Here is a 22861-nt window from a genome sequence, read left to right on the forward strand (position 1 = left end):
GGAGCACGTGCCTGTGTGTCTGTCCTGGGTGTCGTCGGAGGTGTGAGTCCATGGGAGCTGGGAACAACATAAACTCAAGACTTGAACCTCCCTCTCCCCACCTAGGGAAAAGGCAGCTTGCACAGAAACTTCTTCTTGGGGTGGTCGGTCTTCTCCACCGCACAAGAGAGATGCTGTACACTTTCTTGTGACCAAGGACCACCTGGTTTAAAAACTTGTCATCTGTGGGTGCTGGGGACCTGTGCTGTTGGGGTCGGCTCCCTCCTGCCGCCCAGGAGGCTGTTCACGGGCACGGGCGACAACCCCGGCACGGGACCTGCGCCGGAGCTCCTGCGGGGCGCTTTTGGTGGACTTGCTAGCCTCGGCCGACTGGCAAGACAAACGGGCATGGTTGCTGTGAGGGGGGGTCTGTCTTCCTGGGGTCTTCTCATGAAAGCTGGAAACCTCTTTTTCAGGTCTGAAGTGCGTGTGCCAGCTGTGCGAGCACACCAACTTCACCTGCCAGACGGAGGGTGCCTGCTGGGCTTCGGTCATGCTGACCAACGGGCGGGAGGAGGTGATCAAGTCCTGCGTCTCCCTCCCGGAGCTGAACGCGCAGGTCTTCTGCCACAGTTCCAAGAACATCACAAAGACCGAGTGCTGCTACACCGACTTCTGCAACAACATCACCCTCCGCCTGCCCATCGGTAAGTGCCGTCTGCGTGCAGAATGCTGTTCAAACGCTTGTGTGATGGCTTGAGAGTGTGGAAATGCTGTGCAGAGGACGTGACCGTGCGAGCCAGCTGATGGGGCTTTTAAAGGCTGTCTGTAAAACAGTGGCTATGTTTTTCCCAGCTTGTTTCAAACAGGGGAATCTAAACTGCAACTCTGTTTAGGAAATGCAAGAAATTAACTTTTCCTCAAAGATATTCCAAACGTCATCTTTGATATCCCCTGAGGCATTAACCATAAGATGAAAAGAAGTGTCTGAAGGAAAAAGGCTTGTAACCTCACAGGTTTTATGGGCTGGAATTTCTTAAGGAAGTTTGTGATTTGAATTGGCTTTGGTCTAGATGTTAGGAAAATAATATCTGGTGTACTGGGGACCTTCCATGGGGCATGGATCAGCAGCTGTGAATCAGTAATTGTGAGGAGCTGAGAGCTGTTAACTGGTGCATCACAAGGAAATCATGAAGACCTTGCACTGGCTGAAGTTTTACAGTCTCAAACATCTCTGTGCACAATTTAAAAGACCTGCTTTAGATGGCTTGGGAAAGAATTTAGACAAGAGAGGTTTGAAAAGAAGGTGGGTAGTTGCAGGTGCTGGCTGTGAAGTGTATAAGGAAAACGCACCCCTGCATTTTCGGACCGAGGGGTGCCTGGGTTGGCAGCGAGGCTTGACCTATGGTGGGTGGTCCCCCCGCACGCGGGGAGCCCCCCTCCTTGTTGTCCTCCGGTCCGTGTCACCGGGTGCCGTGTCTTGGTGATGTGGATTGAGCGGTTACTGGCGGTTACGTTGGCACACCTGTGCGTTGGAAGCAAGGGGTTTGCAGTGGCTTCGTTGTGGTCAGAAAGGCGTGTCCTCTCTGTTGATACGGGTCATAGGGCATTTAGGGTCTTCTGGTGGGCGGCGAGGGGGGTCAAGGCCACCAGGTCGTTGCTGGGGGATGCCTTTGGCCGATGCCGTTTCAGCAGTCGTCTTAGTCTGCCTCGAACTTTGGGGTTCTGCAGTTCATTTTAGCAGCTCATAAGGCAGCTTTTCTTTTGTGTTAGATCAGGATCATTGATCCTTGCCCAGCAGGGATGAGAACGTGTAAGATTCCTGGTCCCAATTAGAGGGAGGAAAAAGATTTGCACTTCCAGGAGCTGTGTGTATTACACAGCTGGTGCAGTACTGGAGTCTGCCAGACTCAAAATGAATTTTGTAATGAAGTTGAATCAGTGCTTTCAGTATTTTAAAAAATAAATATTTATACTCTTTTCAGGTTTAATTATTTGACTTTTCTTTACAAGATGGGTGTTTAATCCAGGCTCTTTTGAAAAAGCTGCAAAATATGCTACTTTATCAGATGATACCTTTTTATCTATCTATTTATCTAGACCAGTGAGAGATGTTACATGTGACAAAGATGCAAATTAACACATAATTTACAGTTCTAACTTGCATTTAAGCTGCTATCATGTGGTACTTGATTGAAAAGGCTGTTAGGGGAAGCACTTGCTGTATCGTATTAGATACAGGAGGGCAGACCATGGGGGTCTTGCTGGGGTAGCCCTGGGGACTGTCAGGTCCTGGTGCTGACAGGCAGGTGCTGGGCGCTGCCAGGGAAGGTCCGTTCCCAGCAGCCTCTCGGAGGAGCCTGACACCGGGGACGTCTGTACCCTGGTATCTAATCTCACCTGTTGCTTGGGGCAGGAATAAGGATTAATTATTTTTTTTTTTTCAGCTGACAACAGAAGGGAGTTACTAATAGTGGTCAAGCTCTAGAAATGCAGAAATAAAATACCATGCTTTTTTTTTTAAATTTGGATGTTGGAATCTTGGGGGAAAACTGCTATTTATGGAGGAGTGGCAAAGGCATGTCTGTCGTCCTAGCGCTTGAACTGGTTGTTGCAAAACCCCTGGTTTCATGTTTCAGTACCAGAGAAAATTACTTACTTTTTAGCCTGAGCCTTTTGCTCTAAACATTTGGGGGGATTCATGTTAGTTGAAAACTGAACAATGCCAATGTTATTTGTTTGCTGGTCTTTTCTGACAGCCCTTCTTCACATAATTCGTGTCACAGGAAAGCTTCCTTTGGGCCCCAGTGCAGATAAAGGTTCCAGGGGGTGTAGGTGAGCGTGCAGGTGGCACAAGCCCGGGCTGCCTCTGCAGCACCCGTGTTCTTCGCGTCCGGAGGTTTGGAGCCGAGGCGCACCTGCCGTGCCGGCGGCGGGCTCTGCTGCAGGGAGAAACGGTCTGCATGCCTTTGCCTAGGCTGCATTGTAGGTGCGTTCCTGTCCTTAGGAAGTTGCTGTTTCCGTAAGTGAGTTTTCAGGCAACTCTTTGCCCAGATTGCATTTTTTTTTTTTTTTTTTTTTTTCCTTCTTTCACTTCTGGTTTTATATGGCACTCAGAAATCCAAACCTAGATCTTGGCTTCCCCGACTGAGGGCAAGAAATTTAAAGTGGAGGCACCATAGCAAGTAACCAGCACTGGAACTAACTGGTCTGGCAAAACATGGAGCCAGGTCTAGGTTTAGTAATTGGTCCATTACCTTACTGACATTGTAAAAGTGGGGGCGACGCCAGGGTTCGCACAGCTGGGAGCTGCTGTGCCGGCCCCCGCTGGTGCAGGGCCCGCGCAGGATGGCCCAGAGGCCCATGTGCAATGCCGCCTCTTCCTCCGGCGCGTCACCGCGTGCCGTGAGACGGCTTGTCTCGTGCTCGGTGGTTGTCCCTTGCCAGCTGCGGTGGGTTACTGAGCCACTGGGCCCGTTCATCAGTGCCGAACTTAGCGCACAGGCTCTCTGGTCTTTAAAACATAGCTGCCTTGTCAAGATGCTTATTTAAGCCAGCCCACCTCCCTCTCTTTAAAAGAGTAATAGCACATGCGGTTTGGCGCTTGGTACAGACATCTTGATACCGAAGTTACATCTGTGTCTGTCTATTTCACTCCATCTTGCAGATTCTAGTTTAAAAGTAGAGCACGTGGATATGAAAAGCTCGCCTTCAGGCGGGAGTGAGTCTCACGGAGGAGGAGAAGCCCTGAGAAGGTGCGGTGCACGTCCCTGCCAGGCGAGGAGGAGCTCCAGCAGGCTCTCCCCTGCCTCCGCAGCTGCCCCCAGCCGGGGACGCACGCCGGTCCCTCAGCTCTGGTTCGTGCCCACCCGCTTTGGCTCGACTCTGTGTTAATTGCCGGGGGCTTACGCTGTAAATGTATGACTGGAACACAGTAAAATGACTGGCAGCACGAGGATCTCGGAGAGCAGGAGACAATGTGTTTGCTTTCATTGCTCATGCATGAATTTCTGTAGTAAAACTGTAGATGGCAACGCGTGCCTCAGCAGCAGAGCTTGTGTTGCCGTGCCGTGCTTGAGGGGAGGCTGTTCTTGTTTTAAATTGTGGGGGTTTTTTGTGGTTGTTTTTTGTTTGGTTGGTTTTTGGTTTGGTTTTTTTTATGACGGGTGAAAATATAAATTTTTAAGGACAGATTCAACCTGGATATCTGCTTTTTATATACTCACCGTTAGCAGGGATCTCATGGCAGTTTTTTGCGTTAACAGGTGCTAAGTTTCAAAGTGCAGGATTAGTTTGCAGTAATTAGGGTTTTTCTTTGTTACCCTGACTTTATTTCCAGGTTTCTACTCTTTTAACTGGGATGCTTTGTGCCCCAGCAGGTGACTGGAGGTGACCTTCCCCTGTCAGTGGGGTGTCGTCACGGGGCTGCAGAAAACGACCTGCATGCCGCTTCCTCGGCGGACCTTTCTGCGAATCTCTCTCTCTCTGAGAAATTGCCTCTGTGCACCTCAGCATGTAACAGACTATTCTGAGGAGTTGCTAATAAGATCTAGAGGACTTCTTCCAGTTGTAGACTTGTGTCTCATAGGATTTTTCAGGCCATATTTCAGATCTGGGAGGTAGTGCTTGTGATCTCTGCCCCCACCCCACTCGTGAGCGGGGTTTACCCCACTCAAAAGCCTGCTCATAGATGACAGACCTTCACCTGCAGCCCTGGAGTAGACTACTGGAGCTTCTTATAACCCGATGCGTACGTTTGGTTGTGGTGGAGGGTGGTGTTTGGCCCCAGGAAGAGTAAGGGCAGGCTGGGGAGCTTGTTTCCCCTCCCATCTCCAAAGCAGCAGAGTTGATGTTGGCTTCAGTTACCTCCTTAGGTGGAGGCAGTGACTCAGCAGCTGTTGAACCGGAGCCCGAAGGCTCAGATGCTTCACATTTGTTACCAGATGTAGTTAACAGGACTTTCTTGAGCTCTGGCGTCTTTGTGTGTCTATGGATGTGTGGAGAAAAGTGCATGCTGCTACTCACTCTAACCTCTTGATCTCGAAACACTTAGTGACGCTGGATGTTACGTCTCCGTCTTTACAGATGCTGAAAACTGAGGCTGGATGGGTGCAGGTGGGTTTGCAAATTTGTCACAGGATTCTGGGCTTTCTGACCAGGATTTCAGAGGCTGGCTAAAGAAAATGTCAGCCCCTCTGAGAAAAAACATGGGGATGAGTTCAGCGTGTACAGCCACATGTCTGTGAGCTGGAGGGAAACTTGCGCACAGCAAAGAATTAGCTGGTTTTAGGGTTTTTCCTTCAAAAGTACCTCTCTGATTTCAGCAAAAGGCAGCACGCAGCAAGAACGGTCTCTGCTCTGTTTTGGGTGACCTGGCACAGCGGCACCTCTAGAACTTGAGATGAAAAGCATACAATTTCTGTTCTGTATTTGCATAATGGAATATGAGTCAGAGGAGAAAGGAGGCTTTATGGAACAAGATTAAGCTAATAGTGGGATTAACAAACTGTATAATAAGTAATTCCCAGCTCTCTTCTTTATTCCTATTGCCCAAACTGTTCAAAGGCACAATTGGCCCTCGTATCACCCACAGTGGCACACACTGGGATGAAAGAAAAAGAAATACAGGAGAATTCCTAAGACAAAAATCCTTTGACTATATACGTATTGCCAAGAGAGATGAATGGTACCAATTAGACTAATTGTTGGGCAAGATTCTCATATTTTGTGCGGTGTTTTTTTTTAATATCGACTGTAGGTTTTTAATGAACAAATAATTACTGTTCATTTACCTGGTTTGAAAATGCCTAAAGACATTAAAGGCCTTTTAGGAGAATGGTGCACTTGGATATGTTAGCATTAAAGAAGTCGGACACTACTGTACCAGAAGTTTTATAAGGTACATATTAATCCAGAAATTAAGAAAAATCAGCCTTCAACCAATGACCTTCTGAATAAAACAGTGTTTGAATACAAATTGTAGGGGAATCTCTTTTGATTGTTCATGGGCCTTGAGAGCTTCCCTGGGTCCTGAAGGGCAGAGGGATGTGCCAGCTGTGCTGCGGGTCAGGGCACGGCTCAGGCTTTCCCTCTCCTTTACTTTTGGTGTTCCTTGTCTGTTACTGAACACGGCGAAAAGGTCTGACTTTGTTTTCCCAGCATGGCCTTTGTCCAAGGATAGAGTTAGAAGGAAGGTCTGGACAGTGAGGGAAGAGACAAAACACAGTTCTCAGTAGCTCTCCTAAGATGCTAGTGATGGATAAAACCAGGGAGGATGGGAGCAAAAAAAGAAGAGGGGGGAAATATTTTGATACCTTTTTTCTCTCTTCTGTGTGGCTGCTTTGTTGCCTCTTAACCCTTGGTTTCTGAGAGCCACTGATGGAGCTCAGCGGCCAACATTAACAGTTTGTGCTTCTACTCTGCTGCAAAACAGTAACAGAAACCTTAATTCAGCTGACTGTTTTCTGGTTTGGTTTTTTAACGAGGAAGATGAGCTTGCCTGCTGTGGCACGGGCAGCCTCGGATGGAGGTCGGGGCTCAAAAACAAAATGAACAAGTGGGGAGGAAGAGCTGGATCTAGCGCCTTCCAGCCTTCTAGGGGTGGGCTGAGCCTGGTCAGGGGGCTTCGGAGAAGATGTGATTGCTGGCACCTGTGTAGGCCAGCGTGAGAAGCCCTTCATCCCGGTAACAGCTGGCCTGAGCACATCGGCCTCTGAATTACAGACGTTTTCTTTCTGGCTGTCAGAGGTTAGCTGTCCATGACCCAAAGGGGGCTGCCAGCTTGGCCTGTGGCGGTGCAGAGCTGCACGAGGTGCACCAAACCCGTTCCTCTGCACGTTGGTGCAGTTCCTGGGGTAACCCCCCATCCCCCCCCCGGGCTGGACCGATCTCCTGAGGGTCTCTTCAACAAAACCCCTGCGGGCAGACCTCCAGCCTGTCGTAGCTGCTCTGGGGATGTCTCGTTCTGCAAATGTTTCACATACTTCTGTCCATCTTGGCTGTCCCAGATTCGTGGTCTCTGGAGGGGTTGGTAAGAATGCCATGGAAAGAGAAGGCAGGACTGGGGACGGGGAGGGGGGAAATAGCAATTCTGATAATGCATCCGGTTATCTCGTAGCTGTATCCCTGATGCGTTTGCTTGAACTTCTGGATCCTTAAGCAGATCTTTTCCAGCTGATTTCTGAATGTCCTGAAAGGGATGATGGGGTCTGTAGTCATGGTGAAAGCTGGAGAAACTTAATATTAGACTCTAGTCCAAATTGTGTACTTCTGAAATTGTTTAAAAGCATTCTGTATGTCTGACTAGAGCCCCCCCAATAGATGCAATATATTTTCTTACTACAGTGGAAAGAATTCCCCTGAGTAGCTTAGGAACTTAAACATGCAAAAAAGGCCTTAAGGTGTCCATTATATGTCAAAAGCAAGGCAAACGTTGTGTGTGAGAATGTCTTTGCATTGGAAGGGAGAAAAAACCTTCCTTTTTTTTTTGTTGCCTGAAAGTACTTTTTTATTTACATAACTTGGAACGTAACTATACCATATTGTGAAATTGCTAAATATTGCCAGATGTGCTATTTTTGTTTCATACATGGCAACATGTCTTCAGCTTCTATTCTTGATTATTAAGTTACTGAATAGTACATTTGAAATCAGATTGCAAAATGTTATGATGAATGGTGTTGATCTGATGGTTTTAGGTAGTCGTGAGGGATTTTCTTATTCCCAGAGAGTTTAACATTGCACAATTGCTGTAAACGTTACCACACTTACTTGGTGATGTTGCCTTTAATTACTGTTTGTACCGTGCGTGTCATGTATTTTGCACTTGTGAGTTTGTCACTCCTTCTGTGTGTGGTTTGTGCTGTGGGAAGCGCCGGGGATCCCCGAGGGGCCGTGGTGTGCAAGCCCAGGAACGGGCATGGCGGTGGGACACCGTGCTGCAAGGCTTGGGACTGAAGATGGCCTACAACCAACTGTAACGGAGAAATCACAGCACTGGTACTTCTCAAGTCTCCCACGTGTGCTCTATGAAGAACTGGAAGGGGTTTGAGTAGTTGCCACCAGCCTTGATCTGCACTTTGCCTTTGGTGTAGACTAAAGGATGACAAAGGAGGTTCCCGGTTGACTCCTTCCAAGACACTTCTCTAGACGGTCAGGATCTCTTCATTTCCCAGGAACTTGATGGAGACCCCGGGCAAACTGGCCCAGACACCTCAGCTTCCAGTCTCCCTGCTAACTTGCCCTCTGCACTTGAGCTCTCTCAGCTTATTGGCACCTCGGAGGAGACCTGTAAGCATCACTGAACCTGGTTTTATTCTGAACAACTGTCACTGCGTAAGTCATAAAGCTGGTGTCTGTTTGTATTCCTGATGCTGGACTGTCACCCTCCTGAGTGGGTGTGAGAGTGTCTTTGAATTTCGCTTCTGCTTCACTCTGACGTCTCACCCACAGCCCCAGAATGGCCACGAGCCTCTGGCTCTGCTCCCTCCTCCATCCTCCTGTGTCAGCCGAGGTCTCTGCCGCTCCTTGCCCCAGGGTGTCCGAACGAGCTCGCTGGCCTGCTGTGCTCACTGTGCCCCTGCTAAGCCTGCCGCTTCCCCCTGCCTGCCCTGCTGCTTGCCTGGCTCCCAGAATGCCATATGGGAGGGAAGTAGCTCTCATAATTAAGTCCTGATGCAGTTCTCTCACAAAGCCTGCACTGCAGTTCTTTGATGTGCTCAGATATGTTTTCAGTAAAAATGTGTCAGATCACTTTTCTGTTAAAATTCAAGACTTTTTTTTTCCTGATAAAAATGGTTTTGTTGCTCTTTTTGAAAAGATATACCGAGCATTTTTTATGAGCCCCTTAAAATTCTGCTGTAAAACCTGTTTCGGCTGTTTAAAATGTGCAGACAGTGCACTGCAAGTTACAAATTGTCACATCCCAGAAGTCTCACTTAATTCTGTCGGCAACTCTGTGAACTGAACCTAGATTTGCATAACGTATGACAAGGCAGGGTACGTGTAGCCAGTACAGTAATATGCCTTTAATGTTAAAAACCCTTCAAAATGGGTACTTATTTTAGGTTCATCATGAGTCGGCAGCATGTCCTGCAATGAAAAGAGTGCCTGCGGGAGCGCACGTTTCTCCACTCGCCTTGCTGCGCGCCTCGGTGCCTTGTGCTTGTTGCCATCACCCAGTTACTCCCTTAGCTGCCGGTCGGAAATCACGGCCTGGGCAGTCTCTCCAAACGCAGGGTGAGCTGTTACGGCAGCGATGTGATGTGCAGCTAACAAAAGCTAAGCAAAGTGACTTATCGTGCCCTTAGCGAACTTGGCTTTTCCCCTATTCAAAGTATCTCCAGGGCTACTTCCCAGTTTCTGGGAAGTTCTTTGTGTATACATTGGGATCTATATAATTTTAAGATAAAATGAAAGCCAACGGTAACTGTTACTCTTTTTTTGCCTGTACAGATGTGCCACCTGTAACATCCAGACTCTGAGGAAACAGGATTGAAAGTAAAGGAAAAAGAGAACAAACCTGGAGATTTTTAAGAAGTTGCTTCTGGGATGGAGGGAGCTGCAAAAAAAGGAGGAGAAGGAAGGAGCTGGAAGGAGCAGGAGGGGGATACAGGCCAGGGGTGAACGTAGGCGGCGAGAAGGGACTGCTGTGACCCGGCAGCGGACCATGTGCTGGTGAAGTGACGCGCTCTCCAGCAGCAGACGATGTGGGCATACGGCGAGGGGCAGGCACGGGTGAGGGATGCTGCACCAGGACCGCTGCTTGCTCTCCGCCTGCCTGTTGGCGTTCGACATGTGCAGCACCCACTGGCTCTGCAGGTGCTTAAGATCACTCGCTGCTGGGAGCAAATACTTTCCAGTAGCACTGCTTGTCGCTGGTGCTTGCAGCAGGGAGAGTTGCTGCTCCAGTTCCGGGCACGGAGTTTGCGTGCCAGTCTGCGAAGATGCCCCTCTGAGTCTCTCCCCCCACCGGTTCAGCTGTTGCTGTTCAAAGCTGCCTGATTATTTTCCTTTTCATGGAATCATAGAATCATTAAGGTTGGAAAAGACCTTTAAGATCATCAAGTCCAACTGTTAACCCAACACCCCCAGGCCTCCTAAACCATGTCCAAAGTGCCACGTCTGCCTGCTTTTTGAACCCCCCAGGGACGGTGACTCCCCCACCTCTCTGGGCAGCCTGTGCCAGGGCCTGACCGCTCTGGCAGGGAAGGAATTTCCCCTCATCTCCAACCCAAACCTCCCCTGGCGCAGCCTGAGGCCGTTCCCTCTCACCCTGTCACTGGTGACTTGGGAGCAGAGACCAGCCCCCCCCTCACTCCAGCCCCTCTCAGGCAGCTGCAGAGAGCGAGAAGGGCTCCCCTCAGACCCCTCTTCTCCAGGCTAAACCCCCCCAGCTCCCCCAGCCGCCCCCCAGCACACTTGTGCTCCAGACCCTGCCCCAGCCCCGCTGCCCTTCTCTGGACACGCTCCGGCCCCTCAAGGCCCTTCTCGTCCCGAGGGGCCCAAACCTGAGCCTGGGATTCGAGCTGCGAGTACTGTTTGCACTGGCCTAGAAACAAAAAAGTTTTATATTCTGTTTCTTTCATGTTATGTTGGTTTTCAGCAGTTGATGGAAAGAACTGACATTTTACAGTAAGTATCTTGTGTGCACTTGTCTTTAACAGCAACTGCCGGGAGGTAATGAATCTGTGGGTGAGGACGCCGGTTTGGGTGAAACACTCTAAGGGACTGTGGTGCCAAACACCCAGGGGACACCGCCTCGCCCCGATGCCTCGCACCAGCTACGCGCCCCGCTGCGTGGCGCGGCCACCCTCCTCTGCAGCCCCCGGCACCGCGTGGGGTGCGCGCCGTGCGGTGCCGTGCGGCAGCTCTGCAAGGCGCAGTGCCCGGGGCAGCGCCGAAGTCCGGATGAGAGAGACCTACCTACCGCGCTTCATACCTGCTTCGGGGAAACCTCTGCCGTGTGCAGACATAATTAGAAGCAGCCGAGGCATTCAGTGCGTCGGTTAACAAGCAGCAGTTGCAAGGAGGAATCCTGCTTGCAGGGCGCTTACAAATCTACCAGAGAACCCCAAGTGTCCTGCGAAAGCCTGTTAGAGGAAAAGCCTGTGGGCAAGACACGGTGACTTTGTGCTCAGAATGATTTGAGTTGTGCGCTGTGAATAGACACGGGGCCTTCCGTCGTTAATATCATGTTTTCTCGCTTAGTTAAAGCGCACAGTGCTAAAACATCAGGAAGAGAAGAAAAAGCACCGAGCTAACGCTGCACAGCGAACTTTGCTCCTGGCACTTCTGCATGATGGGGCGCGTGGCTTGACCAGGCCCGGTGAAGAAGTACTTCTGTTGTAGCGTTAACTGGAGGAGAGTAACCGTCAGTGCTGAGGGCCGTCGGGCCGCGGGGTCTCTCAAAATTCAGATCACGCTGTACCCGTTGCTTAGCAGTTGCCTAAAGGGAGAAAGGGGCTTTTTGTTTTCTAGGATGGCTGAGAGGTGGCTTTGCATGGTGTGGAGTTCATGGTTCTTAAATCTTCTGTAGCCTGTAGATCTGCCGTTTGGTACTTGTGATTCTGAGTGTTGAGGGCTTTTTTTTTGGGTCGTGTTTCTGTTTTGTTTTATTTTTGGGTGCTGTGGGGGTATTGGTTGTTTGGGGGTTTTTTGTTTCAGTTGTTTTTTTTAAAGCCTATTTACAATTTGGGGGGTATTAAGGCATTTGTGTGCATGTGCAAGTAAATACCTTAATAATGTATTCCTATCGCTTCTTGATATGTTTTTCACCCCTATAGTTTTAAAAGGGAAAATGATCTAGGACAGTCCCATTTCTTGACCCTTGTGAAGTGCAGCTTCATGGACACAAGTTCCAAAAGTGTTCTGTCTTAGAAATCCTTTTATTGCCTCATTTGCTAGAACTTTGTATTCCTGTATGCATGAAGTGTTAGGAAATCGTTTTTTCCAAGGATTTGTTTTTCAGCAGGGACAGTGTGCTGGGACATTCATACACAGGCTTTCAAGCGTGGGAAGGGTGCTGCACCCACTGGGTGTCCCTCGCTGAACGCAGATTGCCTGCGTGTGGAGCTGCTGTCTGTGCCACTGTGTGTGAAAGGCAAATTGCTGCTGTCGGGGTGGTGGTTGTGCCCCAGCCTACGTCTTGCTCGTCCTATTTCTTGATCTTCTGCAGTGGGAGGGTGGGGGATCCGCCAGCTGCAGACAAATGGCATTTTGACAATGCGGGCAGATTAAAAATGTGTACTCTGTAGGGTCCCTGCTGCGTTTTTGGAAGGAAATGTTTTGCAAGGAGATGTTCTTCAGGTGTTTGCCATCTTGAATGGCACCGAGAGGTGGGGTGGGAGTAACTGGAGAAGCTGGTGGCCAGGAGGCACTGTGCTGTGAGAAGTCTGCGTGGGTTTAGCAGCAGATAAAAGTGGAGACACAACCAGACACTAGCCTGCAGGAGGGGTCAGCACATCTGAGGAGCTTTCCGGGGGCTGTTCATGGGGGCCGGCGTGGTGAGGGTCTGTACGGCACCTTACCTCCAGCTGTGCTGCCGCCAGCCGTACGCTGCTGAACGTCCCCGCTGGGGTTTCCTTGGGGAACTGCTGGTGGGGCCATCTGTCCGAGATGGTGTTCAGTGGCGATCACAGCGCTAACCTGAGCCCAAGCCACCTGCAAAAAAGGCGTTGGGGGGAAAAAAAGACTGACTTAGAGAAATGTGGTCTGTCTCGCAGCTGCCAGTCCCAGTCAGGGTGACTGTGGGAAATCGCTAAATCTTAACGTAGTTGCTCTGCAGCCCTTCACTTACCGCCTTTTTCCCTCCACCCTGCTCTCCCTTGTCTTCCGAAAGCGTCGGAGTCTCCCGGCAGAGCCAGCATGGGACCGGTGGTGCTGGCGGTGACGGTGGCCGTGCCGGTCTGCGTCCTCTCCCTGGCGGCGGTGCTGGTGGCGTGCGGCTGCCAGGGCCGGCGCTGCGCCCGCGGCAGGGCGAAGCCGCCCAACGTGGAGGAGCCCCTCTCCGAGTGCAACCTGGTGAACTCTGGGAAGACACTGAAGGATCTCATCTACGACATGACGACCTCCGGCTCTGGCTCTGGTACGTGGGGGATGCCCAGCCCGCCGCCCTTGTCAGCGAAGCAACGGCAGCCGCGCGGAGGCAACTCCCAGAGCACGTTTTCTTGATGCTTAAACCAAAGGCCTTGCTTGTAGGGTGATGAAGAGCGTTGCCTGCCAGGCAGAGGGTGCAGGTGGGAGCCTTGTCTCAGAGGCTCTTGCACTGGCGACAAGCTTTATGTCAAGGGAGGCTTTGTGCTGATATGCTTGGGCACACCTTACAGCAGCCATAGGGCTTGCTTTGCTCTCTTTCTGTTAAATTGCAAAAGTTCCACTCTTTGTTTGAATGGAAGAGCTGAAAAAGTTGATTCAGAAGTCAGTTTCAAGTGTGAAACAAAGCATTGCTGGCTGGTGTGGTGTAGCTGGTGATAAAAGGCACTAAATTAACTGAATGAGTCGGGATGCCACTCCTGGAATTTTTACACCAGAATAACGTTACTCCAAATTCTTGTTTTGAGCAGAACGCCAACCTTTTTGATGTTTTTCCCATTTCTGATATCCTATCTACTACAATGCCTCTATTGTTATTGAGGACTTGTTAAATCAAAGAAATGCAAAAATGAGGCAGTAATTCAACAATTCCAGCCCATCAGGCTGGTGGCACGTCTGGGGCGTACAGCCCAGCTTTCTGTAACTAGAATTTGTATTCACTTGCAAAATATGTAACTCATGCTTACTTTTATTTATAAGTGGAAAGTTCATAAATTGTACTTAATTTACTTCATTTTCCAGGAACTGCATACCTTTCAGGATTAATTTATTGAACTTCCCTAATGTTTTTGCGCAGATGCATTGAGTAGACTCTGGCTTTATTTACCCTGAAGTTTTAACTGTTCGTAGACATCCCTGAGCTAATAACAGGGCTTTATTTGTGCTGACCCTCCGTGGAGGCAGGCAGAGCCTCATGTGCAGCCGGGACAAGCCCGTGTAAAGGCAGTAGTGGCTGCAGGTGTGAGGGCTCTGTCGAGGAAACCAGAGGGAAAATTTGAATAAATTTGAATAAGATGACCTTCAGCTTATAATTTTCCCTGCCGATTGTTTTGCTCTGTTAAAAGCAAGGTTGTCTTGATTTTCTTAAAGAAATATTTAAGTCCCAAACAAACACAGTATCCAATCAAATGAGGCGGGGGCTCATGGCTAGCAAAACAAAACGAAGCTGCTATGATAATTTATTTTTATTTTTGAAAATTTCAGCCAGAACAGATCAACTCATTGACTGCAAAACAAACTGGAGTCCATATCAAACCAAATTACGTAGTTCAGGCCTGTTTTTTTGATTCTTATTGGTTTTTTACATTTATTTGGGCTTAGGGAGGTAGAGTTTGGGGAAAGAAAGGTACCTGTGCCATATGGGTCTCCTGGCTTTGCTGGAAACTGTACCTGCGTAGTGGTTTACTGAGGACCACGGGAGGAAGAGCGCGCAGCCTTGGGCAGGGCTGGCAGGCGTGGCGTGGCGGAGCTGGGGCAGAAGCCCCTCAAGGCTGCCGAGGACGTGGCAGGCGATGCCCGGCGTGGGGGCGGCGGGGCTCTGGGGCCCAGCCCTGGCATTTGCCAGCACACGGTTCCTGCAGTGTCTTGTGGCTTTTTACACATTGGCCCCAGTCAGTCTTTTTTGTTTTGTCAACAGAATAGCAAAGCTGGGCTTATTTTCCAGGCAGGCCATGGTGTACACGCCAGCTTTTCAGACCTTTTCTGTTTCTTTCACACACACACACACCCCCCCCCGAAGGGTACGTGACTCCTGCCGTGACCCAGATTAGGTTGTCACCCTCAAAGGAACCGTGGAGCTTGTCCCCGGTGTGAGGGGGGATCGCGGGTGTCCCTTGGCCGACTGACAGACACTAGGCTGTCACCGGCACGCACCAAAACCTGGCGCTGTGGTCTGTGGTCTGCGTGGGGCTGTTGGGAGGGAGAGCTCGCCCCCGACTCGCTTTGGGACTGAGGTTGTCTGTCGTACCTGGTGACAGACGCGATGCGCACTCGTCTGGCGAGTAACGCTGAAAATACAGTTGTGGGAGATTTCGGCTGGGAGAGGGCTTTCCCTTGGTACTCTCTGAGAGCAAAGTCATGAGTACAACTTGCTGGAAAATTAACTTTGTGATTTAAAAACCACGGGTGAACTATTTCACAAATATCCGTCTCTTCTTTTTAAACTAGGCTTACCTCTGCTCGTACAAAGAACAATCGCAAGGACTATTGTCCTGCAGGAAATTGTAGGAAAAGGACGATTTGGTGAAGTCTGGCGTGGAAAATGGTGCGGGGAAGATGTAGCTGTCAAAATCTTCTCCTCCAGAGACGAACGGTCCTGGTTTCGGGAGGCAGAAATTTATCAGACGGTTATGCTGAGACACGAAAACATCCTGGGCTTTATTGCTGCCGATAACAAGGGTATGCTGCGAGCCGTGTGTGAGCTCCCGCGTGTCTGTCTCGGAATTGCTTTCGATGCCCCTGCTCCCATCTGAAATTCCACTTTGCACCTTGAGCTCCTCCCCGCTGGGGCGGCCAGCAGACTTGTTCATTTGCATGCCTGAGCTGGCCACAAAACGGGGAAGGCTTTTCCTGGCTAATTTTTTTCATAAATCTGAAAAATCTTGCTTCCTCTGGGTAGATAACGGGACGTGGACTCAGCTCTGGCTTGTCTCAGAATACCATGAGCAAGGGTCCCTGTTTGACTACCTGAACAGAGGCACGGTGACGGTGAAGGGCATGGTCAAGCTGGCGCTGTCGGTGGCCAGTGGCCTGGCGCACCTCCACATGGAGATCGTCGGCACGCAAGGCAAGTGCTTCCCTTCCACTTGTCCTTCCAGTAGTTTAAGGAATTTCAGTGTTTGCAAAGATGTTTATGGGTGACGTGGCATGTTGAAGCATTTTACAAACACTTATACCACAAGAAACAGTATTGGTATGACTGTGATACAGTATAAACAGAATAGGGATATAATCTTCCCACTTTCCCTGTCTGTCCCTCCTTCCACATCTTTAAGTGGTGTCTGTGGGAGCAGCAGTCCTAAAGGAGGATTTTCTGAGTGAATTTGGAGGATGAACTTAGTCTCTCGTTTCCTGTTTTATTCCTGAAATACAGATATTGGAACAAAAATGCCCTCAAGGCTTTTTTTTAATTTGATGGCCTTTAGCAGAGCTTTACTTGGTACAAAATAGGCTTCAATGTTGTTTTTTTTTTACAGGGTATAGTAACAAAGTTGAATAAAGCTGGTTTTGCCTCCTTGCTCGTTACATTAAAATTCCTACTGTTGTTATCAGAATTGACGGCGCTTTCGCTTTCTGTGAACAGGCAAGCCAGCGATTGCACACCGAGATCTGAAATCTAAAAACATCCTAGTGAAGAGGAATGAAAGCTGCGCCATCGCGGACCTGGGCCTGGCGGTGAAGCACGACTCGGTGCTGAACACCATCGACATCCCCCAGAACCCCCGGGTGGGGACCAGGAGGTGGGTGAGGACGGCTGCTCTTGGCCCTCCTGGCCCCCCGTCGGTGACTTCCCCCTCTGCTGTTGGCGCCTGCCAAGCGTCGGTGGCAGACCTAAGCCCCCTGTCCCCACTGGGCTGGTGGGGAGGGCGGCTGCCAGCCCCGGCTCGGGACGGAGATGACCATCCCACGCAGTCGGTCGCCCCGGGTCCTTCTGGGCGGCGCTCCCAGCGCGGGGACGTGTGTGGATGTAGGCAGCCTCAGCGTTGTATTCATGACCCCGGCCGCCTCCCTTGCTTTCACGCAGCATCACCGTCCCGCGTCCCCGTAGGACCGGCTCGTACCTGGCGCCGGCATGCAGCGGCGCTCTTCTGTACCATCTCCCTCTGGCAAACTGACCTTTGTATACTTTAAAGGTATATGGCTCCTGAGATACTTGATGATGTGATGAACATGAACATCTTTGAGTCCTTCAAGCGTGCAGACATATACTCTCTTGGGCTGGTATACTGGGAGATAGCCCGAAGGTGCTCCGTTGGAGGTGAGCTTTCTGGCCTTTTCATTTTGCAACCCAGACTGCTTTTGTCTTATATAAAACAAAACCGGTTATGTATGTCCCTCCCCGTGCACTCTCAGCTTTCTTGGCAGTCTGTGGTGGTACAAGTCTGTCATGGAGCAGCTGTTCGAGGCGGCCCCAAATGTTCCTCTGCGCGCTCTCATTGCCCGTGAAAACAAATAAATGGAATTTATTCTGGAGCAGCTACTCTGGATTCTGCATTACCTACGCAATAAATCTTTCCTAGGGATCACTGAGGAATACCAGTTGCCTTACTATGACGTCGTGCCTTCCGATCCTTCGATAGAAGACATGAGAAGGGTAGTTTGTGAGCAGAAGCTCAGACCAAATATTCCAAACCAGTGGCAAAGCTGTGAGGTAAAAGCAGTTTTCCAGTTTACTAAAAAGCATATTTAAATTGAGACAGAATTTTTCAGTGGGGCAAAGGGAACCCGATGTCCAGCCTCTTCTGAATCTCAGTGTTTCGGGTGCCTGGCTGTTCTTCAGCTCCCAGATCAATACGGAGGCAACTGCACCAAATGCTGAACTCTCTGGAATATAGGTCTTAATTTATGATGTTGCTGTTGTATTACCATTTAAGAAAGCTGTATTTAATCTTCCAGTATGGCACTTAAAAAATTAAAAGCAGGAGGTGATGGTTTTATTCTTGACCCGTTCTTTTAACTTCTGCCTTGCAGGCGCTGCGAGTAATGGGCAGGATAATGCGCGAATGCTGGTACGCCAACGGCGCCGCGCGGCTGACCGCGCTGCGCGTTAAGAAAACGATTTCACAGCTCCGTGTGCAGGAGGACTCCAAAGCCTGACGGAGCTCCCTGGAGCGAGAGACGGGAATGAATTCTTCTGTTCGTCTTTTAACGTGTGATATTATTTTTATTTTTGGTCTACCTCACATAACGTGGTTCAGTATTTAAGTGCCCAAACCAGAGCACTGACATCCAGCTTTGTCTTTGGCCACTGGAAGGGGCAGCTTTTGGCTTGTAGTTCGTGTTTTATACAGCAAGTCAATGACTTGCTTTGGTTTTCTAAAGTAAATTAGACACCAGGCTGATTGCAGAAAGGTGCCTGAAACACCGCAACGGTGTAACGACACCTTTCGCTATTGCGCTTTTTATCCTTGTTGAATCCAAAACGTACTGGAAATAGCTGGTATTGGTTAAAGCCTGTTTGCAAGAGAAACCACACGTTTTATCCTCAAATGAAGTCAAAGACCAAATTTAATCCAAATTTTTTATATATTTTTATGCAGGAATCTGAAAAGGGGTTCTCAGTAAAATGCATTTTAAAATACTATATTTATCATTACCTAAGTAAAAAAGATGGAAATTCCACTAAGCATATATATTGTGAACAAAAGCATCTACCTGTTTTTTCATTAACTTTTATTTTTATTGTCTTGATTTTATATACAATATTATAGTTAGGGTTTGGAGTTATTTTACTCTGTTCGTTTGTTCATTGAACATACTGATCAAGGGACAATTTTTCTGTTTACCAGTTAGTAGGAAAAATAATGGAGGCAATACTTTTCTGATAGGATATGTAGAGATGGAATGGGAGAAATTCCACCTAAACTGAGAAAGTATATATTTTTAAACAACATCTTGCCAATCTGTCACTGGTAATGTTTTTTTAGTGCCTTTTGATGTTTTTGGGGGAAGCTTTAACAAAAGTAGGGCTCAGCAAACAGTTGAAAGCTGGCAGAAAGGTTGGTTTCTTGCTGCTGCGACGCTCCGCGCAGCCCACCTCGCTGTGTCGGGGTGTGCGGGGACGCCCACGCGACCGGGAGCCGCGGCTGCGGCGTTCGGGAATGGCAGAGCTCCTGCTCGAGGCCGTGTGCTGGAGCAGTGCCCCTGACTTCGGGAGATTAACGTGCTTTCTACCACCCTAGCTTTTGGCTCTTAAAATGAATGTTTCAAATGTACCTGCACTCTGGGCTGGATCGCTGTTTGCTGTTGTCCGTCACGGCCTAGGGACCTGTTAAAATGTAAATTTAAAGCGCTGATGTCCTTGCACAAAGCCAATACAGCCTATTCAGATGTTTCCTATGGATTTCTGTAATAGCACCAGGTTGGTGAAAAGTATCATATTTCCATAATACTGCAAGCTATAAAAAGCGGGCTGTTCTTTCAAAAATCACTGATGCTCTGGCATTTTGTGAATTCTGCCCCACCCTGTGGTCCACACATTTGAATATAGTATTCTAATTTTTTTAATAGCCAAAATTATGCATTTCATAATAATATGGTTCTTTAAATGCTTCTACATCCAGGTGGCCCATGGAAATTAAGCCCATAGATGTTTCCAGAATACCAAAGCTTTCCAAAAACTCGGCGTAGCACCCGCAGCTCTGTGCAAGTAAGCTGTTAGCTAATTACGGTATTTAAGAGCAATCTTTCAGATGAAACCTCTTGAAATGGGGCTCTTACGTGGAAGAATGGGTTAAACTTTTACTGAGTGGGACGGTCAGTAGTATCAGTACTCAGTGTTTCATCCTGACACACACTCTCGGGACATTATGGACTCTTTATGGATGTTAATTGCCCCACAAATAGGCTCTAAGGGTAATTTACCTGTTTGCATAACTTCCAGACAAGCAGGAATGCCTCGAACGCAAGTCTCTGCCTCACTTCATGGTCTGTTAGCTGAATGGTGGAATATTTCTACTAGATTGCCAGCAGATTTTTTTCCCCATTATGCTTTCTGAGGTATAATCAAAGTCATCTTACAGATTTAATTCTGATGTGCTTCAGCGTGCATGAACTGCACCAGGGAGCTCAACAGATGCGTGCTTTCTAAGCTGTTTGAGGGGTAATTGTTGCAACTGTATGATTCAAAGCGTGATGCTGACTGGAGTATCAAAAGATTTGCAAACATAAGATCCAGGATTTGTTCTTGTAGATGTCACTTGGAAAAAAATCTGTTAAATAGGAACAATCAAGGTTGTTTTTTTACGTGGGAAAAGGAAATGTTTTATCCATTGAAGTCAACTTCTATTGAATTTGCAGCATAAGGTGTCTGAAATCAGTGGTAGTGGAGTAAAAGTAATTTTAAATAGTATGCTGATTTAGGCCTGTTTCTTCAAAAGTATTTAAACTGTGCGGGTGAGACGAACTTTTCAGAATTGCTTTAGCACTCGGGAAGGTGCCCAAGAGGAGCCGGTCCCTCTTTCCAGAGCTCCTGGCGCTTGCAGACCCAGTTAGCTCCTCTTCCAGAAAAAAAAAAGAATCAGATGTTTGTGAACAACCAGAGTAGCGTGTCAAACTATGCTTTAACCCAGTGCTTTAGAGCAGTTAGCAACGAGGAGGGCGTATCAAAGGGTGAAGTCTACTGAGGTGACAGAGCCACCTTGCAGGGTGACCTACCTGCTGGCGTGGGGCACCCATGAACAACCAGCCCGAGGAACTCTGAAGATGGCTCCAGCGTGTTTCTGGACGTCTGCTCCTCGCAGCGTGGTGCAGGTGCACAGTCACAGCACTGCTTACCCGTGCCGGAGCCGTAAATTAAGAAACGCAAATAGTTGTTTAAAATAACACTGAAATAACGGAAGGAAATAATTTTAAAACAGGAAGTACTGTAGCTTGAAAAGGAGAATGCAATGGAATGCCCTCCGTCCCGAGGCCGCCAGCCCCTATGCTGACAGCAGGTACGGTCTCTGTTAGCAGGACGGCTCGTGGTTGAGCAGGCTCATGACTGTTCAGAGGGGAGCAGAGGGGAGAGCGGGGTTTGCTGAGCGGTGCAAAGAAGCCATCTCGATAGCAAAGTGTGTGATGTTTGCAGCAGCCTTGATGCATTAAGACTCATTAATGAAAACTTGGTCAGCTGCCGTACAAAGCGCAGGATGACCAAGGGACACCATCAGCTTCTCTTATACCACTTCTAAAACATGTTAATTTTTTTGCCTAAGATGGGGTCGTTCTTTGAGCTTCACAGGGAGAGTGATCAGGATGGTCTCTAAGGATATTTCTTCCATTTTAAATTCACTCCTATGCACTTTTAATCTATATTACCCTTTGAAAGTGTCTATGCCCTTGAAGTCTCTCTGATAACTGTTCCAGGGAATTCTGTCCTTGTGACGGGATTGCATGGTGGAGGAATTTGGTGTCTGTGCAGAAGCTCCTCTGCCCAGGAACCGTGGCAGGCTTCAAGTGGCGCTGGGAAATTAGGAAAAATGTGCTTTTGGTGTAAGGGACTTTGGCGACCCGCGCTCGGGGCAGAGCTAGGAGGTGTTTAGAGGAGGGTTTACCGGGTTACACGGTAGTGAAGGGGCGGCCAGGGACGGCGCTGCCTGCTCCTGCCTGCGATCAGGGCTGTGACTGGGGCTGCTCCCGCTGCTCGGGTGTTTCTTGAAGCCCTCCCCTGCTCCGGGGACCAAGGTGCGGCCTGTGCGCGTTGTGTCTACCGAAATAAATGTGGTCCCCGCCTTTGGGAGGCGCGGGTGGCTGTTACGGTGGCCTTACGCCGCAGCATGCCCGGTTTTTATTTACCCCGTGGGGTGGTGAAACCAGGCAGAGTGTTCAGGGGGAGCTCACCAGCACAAGCCTGTGTTCCTCTGCGGCTCCTCCATGGTCTGCCCTGGGGTGCGGCCTGTTCCCCCTGCTCTTTTTAGTTTAATCTTGCTTCAGACACCACTGCAACCACCATCAGTAACTTCTTTTTAGTTGTGAATGCCACTTTTTCTTATCCATTTTGTCAGTCTTACGGTGGATTTTTAGGCTCTCTTTTTTCAGTTTCCCTCCTGGAGTTTCTGAAAATTGTTGAACAACCCTGGAATTTGCAGAAGACCCTTTTGTGCCAGGCCGGGGAGGTGTACAAGGGGAAGGATGCTCTGCGCAGCCGGGCGCTGGCCTGACTCGGCTGCACCGCTCAGGTCACAGCTCTGCCCTGGGAATACTTTAAATCTTCTCGTGTGCGTATCTCATGGCATGAGACGTTATGGCCTGTATGCGCTAGCTTTCACTTAGCTCAGTATTTTTGCACTGTTTTTCTTTTTTCTTTTGTTGTTGAGAGATAGATGTATGTTTTAGAAAACTAGAGTTAAACCTAGTTGACCAAGGGAAGCCAGTCGATGTAATATTTTTGGATTTCAGTAAAGCTTTCGATACTGTCCCTCACAGGATCCTCCTGGACAAATGCCTAGCACATGGCTGGGTAAACATGTAATGCAGGGGGTGAGAAATGGGTTGATGGGTCGGGCTCAAAGGGTCACAGTAAGTGGGGTTACATCGGGCTGGTGACCGTACCTAGTGGGGTTCTGTAGGGATCCATCTTAGGGCCAGTACTCTTTAACGTCTTCATAAATGACTTGGATGCAGGACTGGAAGGAATATTAATTAAGTTTGCTGATAACACAAAACTGGGAGGAGCTGTTGACACTCCCGAGGGCAGGGAGGCCCTGCAGAGGGATCTGGGCAGGCTGCAGAGCTGGGCAGTCACCAGCCGTATGGAGTTTAACAAGGGCAGGTGCCAGGTTTTGCCCCCGGGGCAGGGCAGCCCTGGCTGTACAGCCAGCCTGGGGAGCAGCTCTGCAGGGACCCGGGGGCTCTGGCCGACAGCAAGTTGAACCCGAGCCCCCAGCGTGCCCTGGCAGCCCCGAGGGCCAGCCGTGCCCTGGGGGGCACCGAGCCCTGCATCGCAGCCGGGCGAGGGGGGGATTGTCCCGCTCTGCCCCGCGCTGGGGCGGCCTCACCCCGAGTGCTGTGGGCAGCGTTGGGCGCCGCAGGACATTGGGGGTATAAAGCTACTGGAGAGTGTCCAGAGAAGGGCCACGGAGCTGGGGAA

At 49.3% G+C, this 22861-nt stretch overlaps 1 protein-coding gene across 1 annotated transcript; it reads left to right on the plus strand.

Annotated features, from left to right (window-relative positions):
• The first annotated feature begins 463 nt into the window (after positions 1 to 463).
• Positions 464 to 22726, plus strand: ACVR1C (activin A receptor type 1C). Its single transcript, XM_064450912.1, has 8 exons — positions 464 to 701; positions 12839 to 13063; positions 15238 to 15468; positions 15689 to 15856; positions 16373 to 16529; positions 16923 to 17047; positions 17310 to 17440; positions 17761 to 22726. The coding sequence occupies exons 1-8, from the start codon at positions 533 to 535 to the stop codon at positions 17884 to 17886; spliced, it is 1332 nt and encodes a 443-aa protein (XP_064306982.1). The 5' UTR covers positions 464 to 532; the 3' UTR covers positions 17887 to 22726.
• Positions 22727 to 22861: the final 135 nt, after the last annotated feature.

Source organism: Phalacrocorax carbo, chromosome 5, assembly GCF_963921805.1.
Source record: "Phalacrocorax carbo chromosome 5, bPhaCar2.1, whole genome shotgun sequence".
Classification (NCBI taxonomy): domain Eukaryota; kingdom Metazoa; phylum Chordata; class Aves; order Suliformes; family Phalacrocoracidae; genus Phalacrocorax; species Phalacrocorax carbo.

What these genes read in the sequence shown, in the direction of transcription:
- ACVR1C (XM_064450912.1), top strand. Translation starts at nt 533, where the DNA reads ATGCTGACCAACGGGCGGGAGGAGGTGATCAAGTCCTGCGTCTCCCTC. An exon ending in CCCCGGGTGGGGACCAGGAG is followed by an intron (nt 16,530 to 16,922) that starts GTGGGTGAGGAC and finishes TATACTTTAAAG; the next exon opens with GTATATGGCTCCTGAGATAC. An exon ending in ACCAGTGGCAAAGCTGTGAG is followed by an intron (nt 17,441 to 17,760) that starts GTAAAAGCAGTT and finishes TCTGCCTTGCAG; the next exon opens with GCGCTGCGAGTAATGGGCAG.